The sequence below is a fragment of the Python bivittatus genome, unplaced genomic scaffold (assembly GCF_059951505.1).
Source record: "Python bivittatus isolate LINGU-HERP-01145 unplaced genomic scaffold, Pbiv_v1 ctg000190_np1212, whole genome shotgun sequence".
Taxonomy (NCBI): Eukaryota; Metazoa; Chordata; class Lepidosauria; order Squamata; family Pythonidae; genus Python; species Python bivittatus.
Genome location: NW_028277042.1, coordinates 3884090 through 3899059, shown reverse-complemented (window position 1 = coordinate 3899059; position 14970 = coordinate 3884090). Strand labels below are relative to the sequence as shown.

The following is a 14970-nucleotide window of genomic DNA, read 5'->3' as shown; positions in this document are numbered from 1 at the left end:
CCATCGCTCTTCGGGCTCCATCTCTAGGAAAGGCGTTCCCCCGCACAGCTCCTCCCGGCTCCATACCTTGGTTTTACGCCTGCCAGGATCGCTGGGCGCCGGCGAGCGGGCGAAGGTTGCTGTCAGGGGTTCTTCCTCCTCTTCGCAGCCCCCCACCGCTCCTAGGTGAGAGGGAGCTCCACGGTAGGATTTCCCCCCGAGTAAATCCCTCGGTCGAAGTAGTGAGACTCAACAAAATGTCAGAGTCTGCACACTCATTCCCAAAGTTCAGTAAATCCGCTGGAGTCTAAATAATTCCATCAAAGATTTCTTTATTGGGAGAAATGCACAGCAGCTATAGTTTGTTGAGTCTAATTCTACAAAGCACAACCTTCCCTTTTTAAGCCCAATTTCCCCCCCCCCTTCTCCTTTCTTTTCCCGCTTGAAATTATTCTAGCCTCACTCGGCTCTCACAGTGCTTGACCTTGTAGGCGCCTCTGTAGAGATAACAACACCTGGCATCTTCTCCCCCCCTTACTCCTAACTTCAATGGCAGGTCAAGCAAGCAGCCTGCAATTAACATTTTTACCATTAACCATTTAATATACATCTCTATACTAAGTTAAAAGCAATTAAGGTTTATAGCTTGCATAGATCCTGACATTGAGTGACATAACTCAGAGAATCCAGTACAGATGTGCCGCAGTGACCACAAAGATCAGCTTTTACAGAGTACAAGAATCTGTCCTATCCACATATTTAAGTTTATCCTGACGTTTAAATCCTGAGATTTTTCTCCAGCCTCTTCATCATAACAGACCACCGGCAACACTTTCTTCTAGTTGGTCTGTTAAAGTAGAACAGGGTGTGGGAATGACCTTGGGAGATAGGAGGGAGAGCCACAGACTGGACAACTGAAATGTAAAAGATGTCTCAGCCCACAGAAAGAGGGAGGGCATAGGGAACATTTCAGAAGGGACCCTTCGTAGTGTGAAAAGGACTCTGTTTATCTAGCAATTCTATACAAGAAGATCTGGAGGTTCTTGGAGAACATTAGATCTCCTCTGATACAAGGCAAATGAATTTGGCTCTGGCCTTGAGAAGGAGGTGGTAAACTTGTTACTTAGCCCTGGAAGAAAGTAGAGAGTGTGAGAACGACACTCAGAACAGCCCGACTCTGACTTTGTTATCCTTCAAAAGGAGCCGTGAATGGTTTGGAGAGGCTTTCCAGATTCTCTAAATAAAATTTCCAAAGTAAAGTACCATTCTTGGAATGCCAGTGGTGTCCGTTTCTTGACCTGGCCTTGCTTGTCAGCTTGACTGGTAAAGAGCAAGGCAGGTGGGCCCCCTGAAGCCAGAAGCCCCTTTGTCACCTCCCCTGCACATCTCCCCTGTTCTGGAAGGGCCCTGGATTCTCATGCCAGGAAGAGCCATTTCATAAACCAGCTGTGCGCTCTGCTCTTCTCCATTCTAGTAACCTTGAAGAAGGAGAGCAGAGACCTGGAAAAGTGAATTTCATCATCATCATCATAAACAAGCCTGATCATCCACTGGATCATTTGGCAAAAAATAGCACTTTATTTGTATTTCTAAAAAAGATCTTAAGTGGCAAATGTGAAGTAGAGATGGTTGCTGGCCACTGGGGAGAATGAGGCAGTCTTGCAGATCCTCACCTAGACCTACTTAGTTGTCTGGCGACATTTCAGCAAAACCTTAAAGTGAGATGGAGATTGTATAACCCGCAAAGTATGGTGTAAAATCTGGTGCTTGTCATTTTTCTGGCCACAATAACTGGAAGTTTCTGAGAATCCTGGTGAAGAAAAGGAAGAGCTCCATCCGAGCCAGGTTTTCCTCTAAGCAGACTCTTGGTCCTGAAAAGTCAAAGTGAAGGAGAAGAGAGCTGCCATTCAGGTAGTTCAGGGTGGGTAGCTAGACCATCTAACTCTCCAATTAAAAAGAGATTTTGCAGGCGTATTTGAATCTTGGGATATCTAAATATTTGGTGATTTTTGAGACTTTGATATTAACAGTGTTTAAATTTCATTTGATGGGATCAATAGATATTTTACAATGCTAGCATACTTTTCTGTTGACTCACAGACAGGAGCAATGCATGTTAACATAGCTATCTATTTCATGGCAATCCATGATGGAGGCTGTTTCACATAACAAGAAAGTCTATAACCATGATTAAAGAGCAGCATACACTTTTACAATAAAACAGCACCCCTGAAATACAGATTTGTGGTTTTGTGTGTCCTATGAAACTGACTAGTGTCCTTAGGATTATTGGATGAGAGAGAAATAGCACAGCAAAACATGCATTGCCCAGAGCTGGTTGAAGAACTGGCATATTCTCTGATTTATCCTGTGCAAGGATTCTTTCACGCAGAGAATCTGCAGCAACGCTTTCACAAATATGGGTGATGATGTTCCAAAAGTGAATATGTGGGTACACTTTTCAGCTGTTCCAGTGGCTGTGTTCACATGATGTCCCTACTCAGCATGGTTGTCTAATTTCTGGTTCTGTGTGTTGTACAAACATTGTCACTAAAAGTAAAACAGAGAAATAATTTACCTGCTGAAAATGGCAAAAAAGCTTCCAGCTTCATGAACTCTCCCTTTTCATTCAGAAAGTTGGAGAGGTTGAACTCGTTTGGGAACTTCCACTGAGATTCATCACAATGGGCAGACTCCAGATTGACAAAAACCATGGTGTCCTGCAGAAGCCAAGACAAGTAGGTCATGTGGAAGAAAGCGCTCCGTGATGGAAGGTGTCTTGAATCCATTGGCTTAGCTCTTTTGAGAGCTGGTTCAAGAACAGGTAGCTGACAGTGAAAAAAATCAAAGAGGAATCGTGGATAGAGTAAATCCCAACTCTGGACTGGCCAGAAGAGACTCAAGGGACCGTGATAGGCTATGGGGTCATATACTGCTCCAGAAGCTATCATCCACTGTTTATCAGGAAAATGTTGCTCTGATTGTGATACCAGCTTCACTCCAACTCCTAGATTCAAAAAATGAGTCTAGCTGGCTTTTTTCCCAACCTATAAGACTGATGGAAAAACTATGGCATTCTAGTAGCGGAACAATTCCTTACAGGTATGTGGTCAATGACAAGATGCCTTTTGGATTAGGTAATATCTGCAGTGGGGAAGAGTTCTAATTTTCCTCTCCTCTGTCATCTTTATTCATAGGATCTAGTCTATGTGGCCTTCAGAGGCTGGTCAAGCTGCAGTCCCAAAACACCTGAAATGCATGGGATGGGCGGGGGAAGATTTAAGCACTCATTTCAACTTTGGTTCCTATTTTTATATTGCTAAACTGTTCCAAACAATTGTCTCCTTTAATTACCTCTATTAAGGGCCCAGCTTTGATGGGATGAATTCCATGCTACTTTAACCCACTTTAAAGTTTATGGATATGTGTTTTATCAATAGAAGGAAGAAGCTACGAAAGGCTGAAGGGTCCAGAGAAGGATTGATGTCGACATGGTCATTCCTGCAAGTGCTGTGGGAAGATCAGACTCTGGAGAAAGAAATCTGCCCTCTTCTGAATGTGTGGGCCATTTTTACAGTAAAACAAAAAAGCCTATAAAGTGTTCCCAGTCACCTTGTGCATTTGAAATAGTTACATCAGGTTTTGTTCAGAGAAAGGCAAATTCTAGCTAGGTTTCATTTCTGTAGTCTTCAAGGCACCATAGATCCCTTGACATTCAGTGAATTATCCAAAGTTGCCCTCAGTAGAATCTAATACTTTTAATATCCTTGTTCTTGGATTTTGGACTTTTGGTAGGGCAGCTGATCAGCATATTCTGCCCCCCTCCCAAGAAACCTTTCCACATAAACCTTTCCTGCCCCTCTAGAACAACATATTCCCTGAGCTTTGTGGGACCGTAATCATGCTAGAATTTCATAAATGCTTGAAGATCTGGGTGTTTCCTAAAGCATGGGGTCTGGAGTTTAAGTCAGCCTCTCATCGAGATAGTTCTGCTTTTGTGATGGAGCACTTGAGTGAGGAGGTCCAAGGTCACGGGGAGAAGAATCTCAAGCATCTCCTCAGCCTGCAGACCGAGCATGTGAAAGCTAAGAGGATGAGACTGGCACCACCCTAAGGAATTCGGAGCGTTTAGTTGCAGATTTTGGGAGTTAGAGTTAGTCTGGTGAGATTCTGTCTAGCAGGTGTAAGCTAATAAAGTATTTCCTAGAGATTCTATTATATTGCCCTATTTTCCACATTGACCTCATGGAAATAGAGCAATATAATAGAATCTCTAGGAAATACTGCCTCCTGGTGGCAAAATGAGGTATTGCAGTCTCAATATAGCAAATAGGGCAATATAATGGAATCTGTAGGAAATAGTGCTGCTTGGTAGCTCAATGAGACATTGCAGGCTCTATGGGGAAAATAGGGCAATATAACGGATTTTGTAGCAATTTTCCACACAATATTTAGACCGCAATACCTCATTTTGCCATCAGGGGCAGTATTTCCTATAGATTCTATTATATTGCCCTATTGCAACAATTGCAATCTACAGTATAGGAAATTCAGCCCCTGGTGGATCAATGATGTATTACAGGCTCTATGGGGAAAATAGGGCAATATAATGGAATCTATAAGAAATATTGCCCCCTGGTGGCTGGGTGGGGTGTTACACACTCTTCAGTGTATATTGGGCAATTTCTTGTTCAGTCGTTAAGTCATGTCCGACTCTTCGTGACCCCATGAACCATATTGCGCCAGGCCTTCCTGTCCTTCACTGCCTCCCTGAGTTTGCTCAGTTTCATGCTCATTGCTTCAGTGATGCTGTCTAACCATCTCATCCTCTGCCGTCTTCTTCTCCTTTTGCCTTCAATCTTTTCCAGCATCAGGGTCTTTTCCAAAGAGTCCTCTCTTCGCATTAGGTGACCAAAGTATCTGAGCTTGAGCTTCATTATCAATCCTTCCAATGAGCAATCAGGGTTGATTTCCTTTAAGATTGACTGGTTTGACCTCCTAGCAGTCCAGGGGACTCTTAAGAGTCTTCTCCAGCACCACAGTTCAAAGGCATCAATTCTTCAGCACTCAGCCTTCTTTATGGTCCAGCTCTCACAGCCATACATTACTACTAGGAAAACCATAGCTTTGCTTATGCAGATCTTTGTTGGCAAGGTGATGTCTCTGCTTTTTAATATGCTATCTAGGTTTGCCATAGCTTTCCTCCCAAGGAGCAACCGTCTTTTAATTTCATGGCTGCAGTCTCCGTCTGCGGTGATCTTGGAGCCCAAATAAATGAAGTCTGTTACTGCTTCCATTTCTACCCCTTCTATTTGCCAGGAACTGATGGGTCCAGATGCCATGATCTTAGTTTTTTTAATGTTGAGTTTCAAGCCAGCTTTTGCACTCTCCTCTTTCACCCTCATCAAGAGGCTCTTTAGTTCTTCTTCACTTTCTGCCATTAGAGTGGTATCATCTGCATATCTGAGGTTGTTGATGTTTCTCCCTGCAGTCTTAATTCCAGCTTGTGATTCTTCCAGCCTGGCATTTCTCATGATGTACTCTGCATATAAATTAAATACATTGGGCAATACATGGGAGCTATAGGTCATACTGCACCTAGTGACCCACTTGATACAGGACAATAATCTCAAATACCCAATATTGTTCTGGGGTGAAGGACAATTGCATGAAATACTCAAGTGAGCCACCAGGAGCCTGTGTGGGATAGATTTAGTAGTTTGGCCTATTTTCCACTTTGACGCTGCAAAGTAAGCCAACAGAGGACATAATATGCTATAGACAAAACCCATTGTTCTCTTTTCCAATTAAACCTCCAAAACCCAGTCAGCCACAAGGAGGCAGTGTGTCCTTTATGATAAACTTATTGCCCTTTTTTCGCTAAAGCCTGCAATACCCATGTGAACCAGCAGGGCACAGTATGTCCTATTGATAAATACCTTACCCAAATTCAGCTTTGGAGCCTGAAATACTCAAATGAGCCACCAGGGAGCAGCATGTCCTATGTGTTCAATACAGTTCCCTACATTACACTTTGAGCCTGCAATACACCAATCACCCACCAAGGGTAGTATGTTCAATGGGTTCAATACATTGCCCAATGTTTCCCCATGGAGCCTGCAATAACAAAAATCCCACCAGGGAGCAATATGCCTTCCTCCCCCAAAACTTTCCCTTTTTCACTGGTAGGAGTTCAGTACCTAGGTAAGCCACCAGGGAGCATTCTCTTTGTAATTCATTTTCCTATATTCCATGGGTGGGGGCACTCTACCATTGTTAGCAGTTCTTAGAAATTTACCAAAGCCTTTGTAACTACGTTTCTTACTTTTACTTTCATGTTTAGATGGAATGAATCAAATTGTAGGTAAATTGCAGCAACCGGATTATGATCACATAATCCTATACAGTTTTCCACCTTGAGAGTAGGTAGTAGGGCAATGCATTTAACCCATGCTGCCCTCCTTCGTTTTTTGTTGATCCATTGGTTGTGACAGGAATTAATCGACCGGCTTATCGCCAGAGCCTGACGTCAGGGACTGAGAGAGAGGGACTGGCCCAAAGTCACCCAGCCGGTTTTCATGCCTAAAGCAGGACAAGAATTCCCAGTCTCCTGCTTTCTAGCCTGGAGCCTTAACCACTAGACCAAACTGGCTCTCAAACCGGTTAGATGTCTCAATGTAAGTGACAGCGCCTTAACCATGTGCATGTTGCACAGGCCACGAGGGCCTCTTCCATCCTTATCAAGGGGAGTTAAGCTAACCTTCTCTCCTTTCTTACAACACAAGGTATAAACATCTCTTCTGTGCAGTATAGGGAAAATACTACAATGTATTTAGGCTATAGGCAATACTGCCCCCAGTGGCCAGCATGGATATAAAAGGTTCAGTAGGGAAATAGGGCGACGTATTTCAAATACAGTATAGGACACAGGTATCAATGTCTGAATGGGAAAATAGGATAAGCTATTTCAAATATAAGACATTCTGCCCCCTGGTGGTCGACCTGGGTAATAATGGCTCAATGGAGAATATGGGAAAATGTATTGAATCTCTAGGACCTGCTGCCACCTGGTGGCTAATTGAGGAATTTCAGACTCAATAGGAAAAATAGGGCAATATAATCGAAGCTAGATTGGGTTGAGCCCCAGGTCAGAGGCAGTGCTTAATGAGTGAAGGTTCAAATCCTAACTAAAGCTCTGGATGCTCCATTCTACCAGAAACCCTGGAAGCCGCTCAGCTCAGTGTGATGCCATGGCTGGGTTCACACACTGCACTAAAAGTCATGTAGTGTATTAGCTTAATGTAGAGGAATGCAACTGATCCCCCCCGCCCCCCCCCCCAGCTTCTAAAAGTTTCTATCAAATTGTAATTTTTAGGCACCTAAATTACAATTTTTAGGCTTAACAAGTCAGATCAAGAACTAACTGCTGTATGCATACAATAAGCTAACTTTGGTTAATTTTAATGTGATTATTTGCAGGGTGGCTAACCTAGTGGGCGAACCCAGCTCATTCAGTAATTTTATGATTCAGTGTAGTACAAGAATCCAGAAAATGGGTTAATCCAGTATTCAAGATACTGCAATATTTGTGAACAGATATGAACATGGCCTAAAATTATTCACTTTTCAGCTACTGTATGTAATCATATTTAATTTTAATTAAATGTAAATGCAAATGAAATCCATTCAGACATAGTCATTGTCCTGGCTTGTTTTGGGAGTCCATTCGGAGTTGATGACATAGCATGTTGTGTGCACCCCACCACTTGTGGCTTATTTTTCCAGCCATGATTAAACAAACCATGATTCAGCACAAGGAGCAAACCCAGACAATATGCTCTAACACGGACAGGTCTGGAGAGAAGGATTCTTACAGCCCAACAAATCTGTTTTCTGCCTTCAGTCTTTTATTGTTGGCCAGCACTGAAATGCAGCCTCTTGACAGCTTAGCAGCAAAGCAGGATCAGGCTGGGATTCTCTTCTAGCTCCAGTGCTCACCGGCCCAAGGAGAGCTACTGACAGTAGAAAGTCAAGACGTTTTCCTGGTTGCCTCTGATCAGGATCACAGGAGATCTCAGATCTTGCGAGAGGGTTTCCAGCCAAGCCATGTACAGGCTGCTGGGACATCTCCCCTTTCGGCCAACTGGCATGGTTCTGAAAAAGTGACAAGCAACAAATCTGTCTCTGTCTATCGTAGACTCCTGGCATCGGAAGGACGAGTGACGCCATCCCGTCTAACCTGCCTTCCGTGCAGGAATCTGGATTCAAGCTTCCTCAACGTGGGCACCCAGGAAGGATTCACCATGTCTTTAAGAAATGGGCTCCATTTTCAAAATGCTGTTACTACTAGGGTGTTTTCCCTAACGGTCAACCAGAATCTGCCTTCCTGAAAGTTAGGTTCATTACACTGGCACTGGAGCTCTGCATTCTGGGACGACAGAGAACAGTTTTTGGCCTTCTTCTGTGTAGTATCCCTTCCTGCATTGGAAGAACCCCCTTCATATACTAAGATGGTCTCAATTTCTCCTTAAAAGATTTATTTCACTCCCCTGATCAGTCATATTGATCTTCTTTGTATACATTTTTTCAGCTTGCCTGAATTCTTATTCAAGTCTGGACACAATACAGGTAGTCCTTGTTTAGTGACTGCCTCATTTAGCAACTGTTCACAGTTACAACGGTGATGAAAAAGTAACTTTAGGACCAATCCTCACATTGACAACCTCTGCAGGTCTGTCAAGCAAAGGAAAGTTGAAGGAAGATCATAAGCACATTCATGGTTTCACTTAGCGACCGCTTTGTTTAACAACCAAGTTGCCAGTCCCAATTGTGGTTGCTAAACAAGAACTACCAGTACAATGCAGAATATAGAAAGGGTGTTACAGGTAGTCCTCAGGTAACAGTGGTATTTGGGACTGGAATTTCCATCACTAAGCAATGCAGTGGTAAAGCACGACATCATGTGACTGCATCGCTTAGCTAAGGCGATCCAGCACTCCCCATTGCCGTTGTTAAGTGAAGATTGCAGATCATTAAGTGAGTCCCAGGCAGCTTGCAAGCAGGCCAGCAGGCAGGTGAGGTGAGGTGCATGGCACGGGTGTGACAGGGCCACGGATGGCTGCTGCCCAGTGGGGGAGGGTGCAAGCGACTTACCCAAGCAAATTGCAGCCTTCCTTGCCAGCTTCCCCATTGACTTTACTTGTCAGCAGGGAAGGTTACAAATGGCAATCATGTGACCATGGCACACTGCTACCATCATCAGTGCAAGCCAGTTGCCAAGTGCCTGAATCACGATCACGTGGCCACAGGGGTTTTGGGATGGCTGCAACTTCAAGGATCAGTCGTAAGTCCCCCTCTTTCAGTGCCATCGTAACTTTGAATGGTTGCTGAACAAGTGGTTGTTAACCGAGGACTACCTGTAATTCGTGTCATTTAGAAACTATTTATAGTGATGCAGTCTTCCCTTGCTATTTTAGCAGCCGTCTCTGGCTACTCACTCATATTCAGCTTGTCATTAACTACAATTCTCAGATCCTTTTCATGTGTATTGCTGTCAGACCTGGTATCCCCACTGTATAGATTTCTTTGAATTTCTTTTTCTCAAATGAAGGACTTCGCATATGTGTGTATTCAATGTCATTCTGTTGGCATTCTGTGGCCCACTTCTCTAACCTCTTAAGATCCTTTTGAATGTTTATTCCATTTTCTTCGTCATTAACTATGCCAACCAGTGTTGTGACATCTGCAAATCCTAAAAACAGGATATCTGGGTGGGGGGGGGAGACCCATAAGGCCAACGATTGGAGAAGGCAAATTTAAGCCCACACATTTCTCTAACAGTTTCTCTTACAAAGATTGCACACTTACCAACATTTATTTATTTATATCCTGTCCATTGGTGATTTCTCTTACTTACATGAAAATAAGGGCAGCATCGCGAGAGTAATCCAGCAAAATTTCATTCATTCTCACTTGTCGAAGCGACTGGAAAAAAAGAGGGTAGAAAAGACTCAGCACAGAGGTAGATATAAAGAAGCCCAAGGTTTTTTTTGGAAGCCCACAGCCAGTGAAGACAAGAATCCACTCCCTGCTACAGCAGCTAGCCAATGACCCTGGAAAAAGTAGGCTGTTAATGAGCTTGGAGGTTCTTTATGAAAACCTAAGAAGAACCCTGCAGGACCAGGCCAAAATTCAAATCTGGCGTTCTGTGTCACATCGCGGCCAACCAGATACATCCAGAAAACTCACAAGTAAGTTAGAGACACAGCAGTTCTCTTCCACCTTGAACTCCAACAGTGCAAGCGAGAACCAAGCCAGGATCACAAGGCGAAAGGCTTGTGGCATGCCTGGACAGGAGTCCAGAGGCCCACGATGGCCCTGCCAGTTTGGGTCCATGTATTAAGTCACAGGGTTTGCATTGTGACATCATGATGCACATTTTGTGACTGGCCCACCCCTCCACATCCCCCCCCCCCATGAACACCTATGCCTCCACCAACACCAACCAGGAATATGTTGACTACTCTGATCCAAGCTATGGGTTCCATTTCGAAAATCAAGTCAATTCAAAGTTGCAGTTCGATGCCTCAAATCAAGTCACTTTGATTCTTCTGACTGACTCAAACAGGCTTGAGAAAGGGGCCCAACTTCAATAATTGGGTGTGAATTTTCAATTCCATTTGGAAAGCGGATTTGGTTCAGAGTTTTGATAGAATTGCTACTGAATTTCCAGATCAAAACTTTGTGCAACCATTCTTCCCATAACAAAGTAAGCTTGAAAACACCTTCCAGAGGAATGTGAAAGGAAGTCAACTTCTCTGACAGTTTAGCCAGGATGACCCAAGGTGTTAGATCAAAGAACTGGAGTCAGAAACAGAGATGAGACAGTGATGGCACCAGTCCACCTATTTCCCCCTTTTCTTGCTGGCAATGTCTGAAATCCACCCCTGAGGAGGTCCCCCGAACCTTAGCTTTGTTTTTTGCAACCTCTTCATCAGAAATTTTCCAGGGGCAGCCATGTCGCATCTCGTTCACCACAGCATCGTCTTTGAAACCATCATTCAGTCTGAACGGAGCAATTAAGTCATCAAATCTCTTCACACTGGGAACAAAACCACCATGAGTTTCCATGAGCCACCAAACTCTTCTGTGCCCTGGCCTTAGCCCAACAGGGAACACCAGCTTAGAGAAAGGAACCAGGGGGATTTTAAGAACTAACTTTTGGCCATCCAGAAACACCAAAACCTGCCCAGGCCTTGCCTTCTTCTCTGTGATAAGTTTTCTGTATCTTATCTCATCTGGATCTTTGAGGCCAGGTCTAATAGCCCTAAGGTAGACCCTCTGAATGCCATTCACGAGGGAGCATGGCCTTTTCAGGAATTGCCCCAAAGATGTTAGCCCCACCTCAACTGGCCAGCTGAAGCACCATGGAAGAGGTGGGAAGAACAGGCATTCCTGCTGGTCTTTGGGCTAATAGGAGACGTGGCATTGATTAGAATGGTTAGCTGCTGCTATGTTGACAATACTTGTTCATACTTCAGGCCAAATTTATCTCCTTAGGTTGTATTTTGTCCTAGGTGTTTTTAAACTAATCTTGGAGGGCTCCTTATTTTTCCTCTGTAGAAAGGCACGATACAAAAGATTGAACAAACATGGAAGAAAGAAAATGAATGAGGAAAAGAACAACAAAACTATACAGTAGTAATGATATTCAGTCAGATAGCACCAAAATGTCCCATCCTTATTATAGTAGAATTACCCCATCCTCCTGGACTCTCCCTGGCTATTTTTTTTAAGACCGTGCATCCTTATATGTGGATAGGAGGCTTTTTTCTGGCCCAAACTGATGCGCTACCCATCAGGAAGACAACTAGAAGGTATTTCAACCTCCCATATGAAAATTGTATTTGTATTTGTATATGTTCAAATACTGAGGTTGAATCTGTACCCCAGGTCCTTTTCAAGTCTCCAGACCAGTGTTTCTCAACCTTAGGAACTTTAAGATGTGTGGACTTCAACTCCCAGAATTCCCCAGCCAGCCATGCTGGCTGGGGATTTCTGGGAGTTGAAGTCCACACATCTTAAAGTTCTTAAGGTTGAGAAACACTGTTCTAGGCTATGGCAATGGCAAGCAGAGCTCTTAACTCCAGTTATTAGAAAGTTTCATTTCCCTCTTGACCCAGAGATCACTGCTTTTCTTTTAAGTGACCAATTTTGAAATATGGTGGCAAAACTGATATCTGTAGCTTTAGCTTGTTGAAATCAGTTGGTACCTTCCTCAGAGCTTTTATGGGTTTTTGCCTCTGTGTAACTTATATAAATGCATTTTTAACCAGTGTCCATTTTAATGTTGGATGGTTTGGTCTTGGTCCATAAATTAGTACATAATTATAATTTTAATTATAATAATAACAACAACTGTAGTGATAATGCTTTACTGTTCAGGTCGGGGTTTCTGGTTAATGTCTGGAAGGATGTGAACCTCATGAAATCCAAGCCGGAACTTGCTTAATAAAGAGACAATCCTACAGGAAGAAAAAAAGGTTAAGAAGTGGAGAAAAAGATCTTTCAACAGTCTTTGTAATATATATTTACTGTCTTGATGCTCCCCAACAATATTTCCCTATAATCTGTAGGTAATCAAAGGGCAATCTGTCTTCATACAAGCATTTGGTTATGTTTATAACTGGATATTTTCTAGAAAGCATGGATAGCCTCATCTGATTATTACAAATAAGAGTGTGAAGGACTTGCTTGTGCAACTGCCATTTTTTTATGAGCTAGGGAGGGTTGGAGGTTGGCACCTGATTAGCAGTTTCTCAGTAGAGGAATGGAACAAAAGATCAGACTCGAGTTGCCAATGGTCTCTGGGGAAGCACAATGGTCCAGTGGCCAAGCGCACGCCTGGCATTGCAGTTACTCAGGCCATGACCAGTTGCAGACTGTTTCACCTGCGCCAAAGGGGCATACCTCCTCCCCTCGGCACTAAAAAAGTGCAGGAAAGTGAGCAACAGTTTTGTTGCCATAGATTGCCTATATATATGAAAACAGAGTACTGGCTGGAATTCTTGTGGTACAACATTAACATTCCTTCTAATGAATACTTTTAATCAGAATTCTTAGGTTCTTGTTCCTGGGATGAACTTTTTCTAGCTTCAAGGAGGGAAATGTGACTGTGATGAGGCAGCTGTTCTAATGATCTTTATGCAATGTGGGGTTTGGGGGTGGATGGTTGTTTTTGTTTATTGTTTTGTTTATTGTTTTGTTTTGGTGCCTTTGAGTCAGTCTTGACTCCTGGCCTGGATAAGTCCCTGCAGTTTTCTTGGCAAGATTTTGAAGTGGTTTGCCATTGCTGGCTTCCTAGGGCTGAGAGAGAAGGACTGGCCCAAGGTCACCCAGCTGGACTAGAATTCACCATCTCCCAGTTTCTAGCCTGGTGCCTTCACCACGACACCAAACTGGCTTTTGGATGGGGATTATACAGAGATATTTGGTCATATGTCAAGATGTAGACTAGGCATATAACCTGCAGCCCAGCTCACACACCCCCACACACACCGGGGGGTAACCTCAGTGCTATCTAGAAGTTGCCACACAGTTAATGAATCATCACTAAAGAGGAATATTACAAAACCAAGAGAACAAAAAGGCAACTACACTTTTAGGTTGCATCAACAGGAAGTATGATCTTCAAATCCCAGGAAGTAGCCCTCATTCCACTTTATTTTGTTTTGGTCAGCCCCCAACTTCTGTGCCCAGTTTGGGTCATCATGAGTTCAGAGAAATCAGAGCAGGTTTAGAGAAGGACAACAAAGATGATCAGACATCTAAAAAGTCATCCCTTGAAGAGAGGTTGAAGGTGCACATAAAAACCGAGCAGAACTTTGATCGCCACGTTATGGGTGACATCTTGCTATTTTGACAATACCCTATGGACATCCCTTCCTATGGCTCAAACCATGTGCCCCTGACAAAGAGGCCACAAGCAGCCCTGAATTCTGCAGGCTGGACTTACGCCTTCCGCTCTTCATCCATTCGGTTGATCTGCCCACCGACAAACACTCGGATCTTGCATTTCCCCCATCTCTTTTTGCGGCCAAGGAGATATGGGATGAGAAGAGTCAGACCTGGTGGATGGAAAACCACAGAGGAATTGGAATAACCAGCACCTCCTTTTTCTTCTGATTGCATTTATATCCTGCTTTTCTTCCAAAATGGACCTCAAGCCAATATAAGATGATGGGTTCCCAGGATCTCCCACTTTAATTTCAATAAGGGGGCTGGATTATGGTTCTCAGACCACTTTCTGGAATCAAACAATGCCACTAAGAGGCGGTTAGCATTTTTGGAGATGGAAATCAGAGATTAATTGGGCCACGGTGACTCCAAGGTTGGGTTCACACAGCATACTCAATCAGGTTAGTTAAAGATCTAGCAGATATTTTCACATTACATGCAAAACTCACTTAGTTTTAACTTTTGTACATATTTTGATGGCTTAGTATCTTGTGCAAACCTATCCCTTTGGGTAGGCTTATAATTCAATATACCCCCCCCCCATGGCATAATTCAATGAATAAACTGAACACTTGTGAACCTAGTCCAAACATGTCTTACAAGCAAAACAGAGACATTCTTGCTAGATGACACACAAGTCAGTGCACTGTAATGTGAGCTTTGAGTTTTTAGCTTAGCGCATTGCATCAATCCAGGCAATTATGATTTATCCGGCAAACCATGGATTACCTTTATTGTTGAACCCAGCCATTGGCAAGGAAATAGCTGGGTGTGCATTGAGGAGAATAGAAGCATTGGGAAAAGGGATAGGCTATTTTTCATATTCTTTGCACTACATCCTACATCCAAAGTGAAGAAGCCAAAGCTGTATTGTACAAGACCTGGATACCCGCAAGTCGGTCTGTCTCCAAATATCTCTGCCCATCCAACAAGATTGGACAGGGTTGGCGTGAGCCAGGTCCCATCTATTAAACC

The 14970-nt window shown here is 43.4% G+C and overlaps 1 protein-coding gene, 1 long non-coding RNA gene and 1 other non-coding gene across 5 annotated transcripts in view; 1 reads left to right on the top strand and 2 right to left on the bottom strand.

The window, feature by feature from the left end:
* Positions 1 to 55: 55 nt before the first annotated feature.
* Positions 56 to 5199, top strand: LOC148216469 (uncharacterized). Of its 2 annotated transcripts, none has more exons than XR_015795252.1 (3): positions 56 to 165; positions 2613 to 3081; positions 3420 to 5198. It is a non-coding gene; the product is annotated as an uncharacterized LOC148216469 (long non-coding RNA). The 2 variants fall into 2 exon arrangements; XR_015795253.1 differs by having other exon boundaries at positions 68 to 183; positions 3420 to 5199.
* Positions 5200 to 6633: 1434 nt separating this feature from the next.
* On the bottom strand, positions 6634 to 6761 carry LOC112541368 (U6atac minor spliceosomal RNA). Its single transcript, XR_003085371.1, has one exon. It is a non-coding gene; the product is annotated as a U6atac minor spliceosomal RNA (small nuclear RNA).
* Positions 6762 to 7615: 854 nt separating this feature from the next.
* SLC12A3 (solute carrier family 12 member 3) overlaps positions 7616 to 14970 on the bottom strand; it is a 35513-nt gene continuing 28158 nt past the window's right edge. For both annotated transcript variants that reach the window (XM_088135926.1, XM_088135927.1), the window contains exons 22-26: positions 13994 to 14105; positions 12417 to 12503; positions 10945 to 11080; positions 9896 to 9963; positions 7616 to 8133 (exon numbers count right to left, since the gene is read on the bottom strand). In XM_088135926.1, coding sequence (XP_087992052.1) covers positions 7992 to 8133; positions 9896 to 9963; positions 10945 to 11080; positions 12417 to 12503; positions 13994 to 14105 — 545 coding nt within the window. In that variant the 3' untranslated portion in view covers positions 7616 to 7991. The remainder of the gene's footprint in view (positions 8134 to 9895; positions 9964 to 10944; positions 11081 to 12416; positions 12504 to 13993; positions 14106 to 14970) is intronic.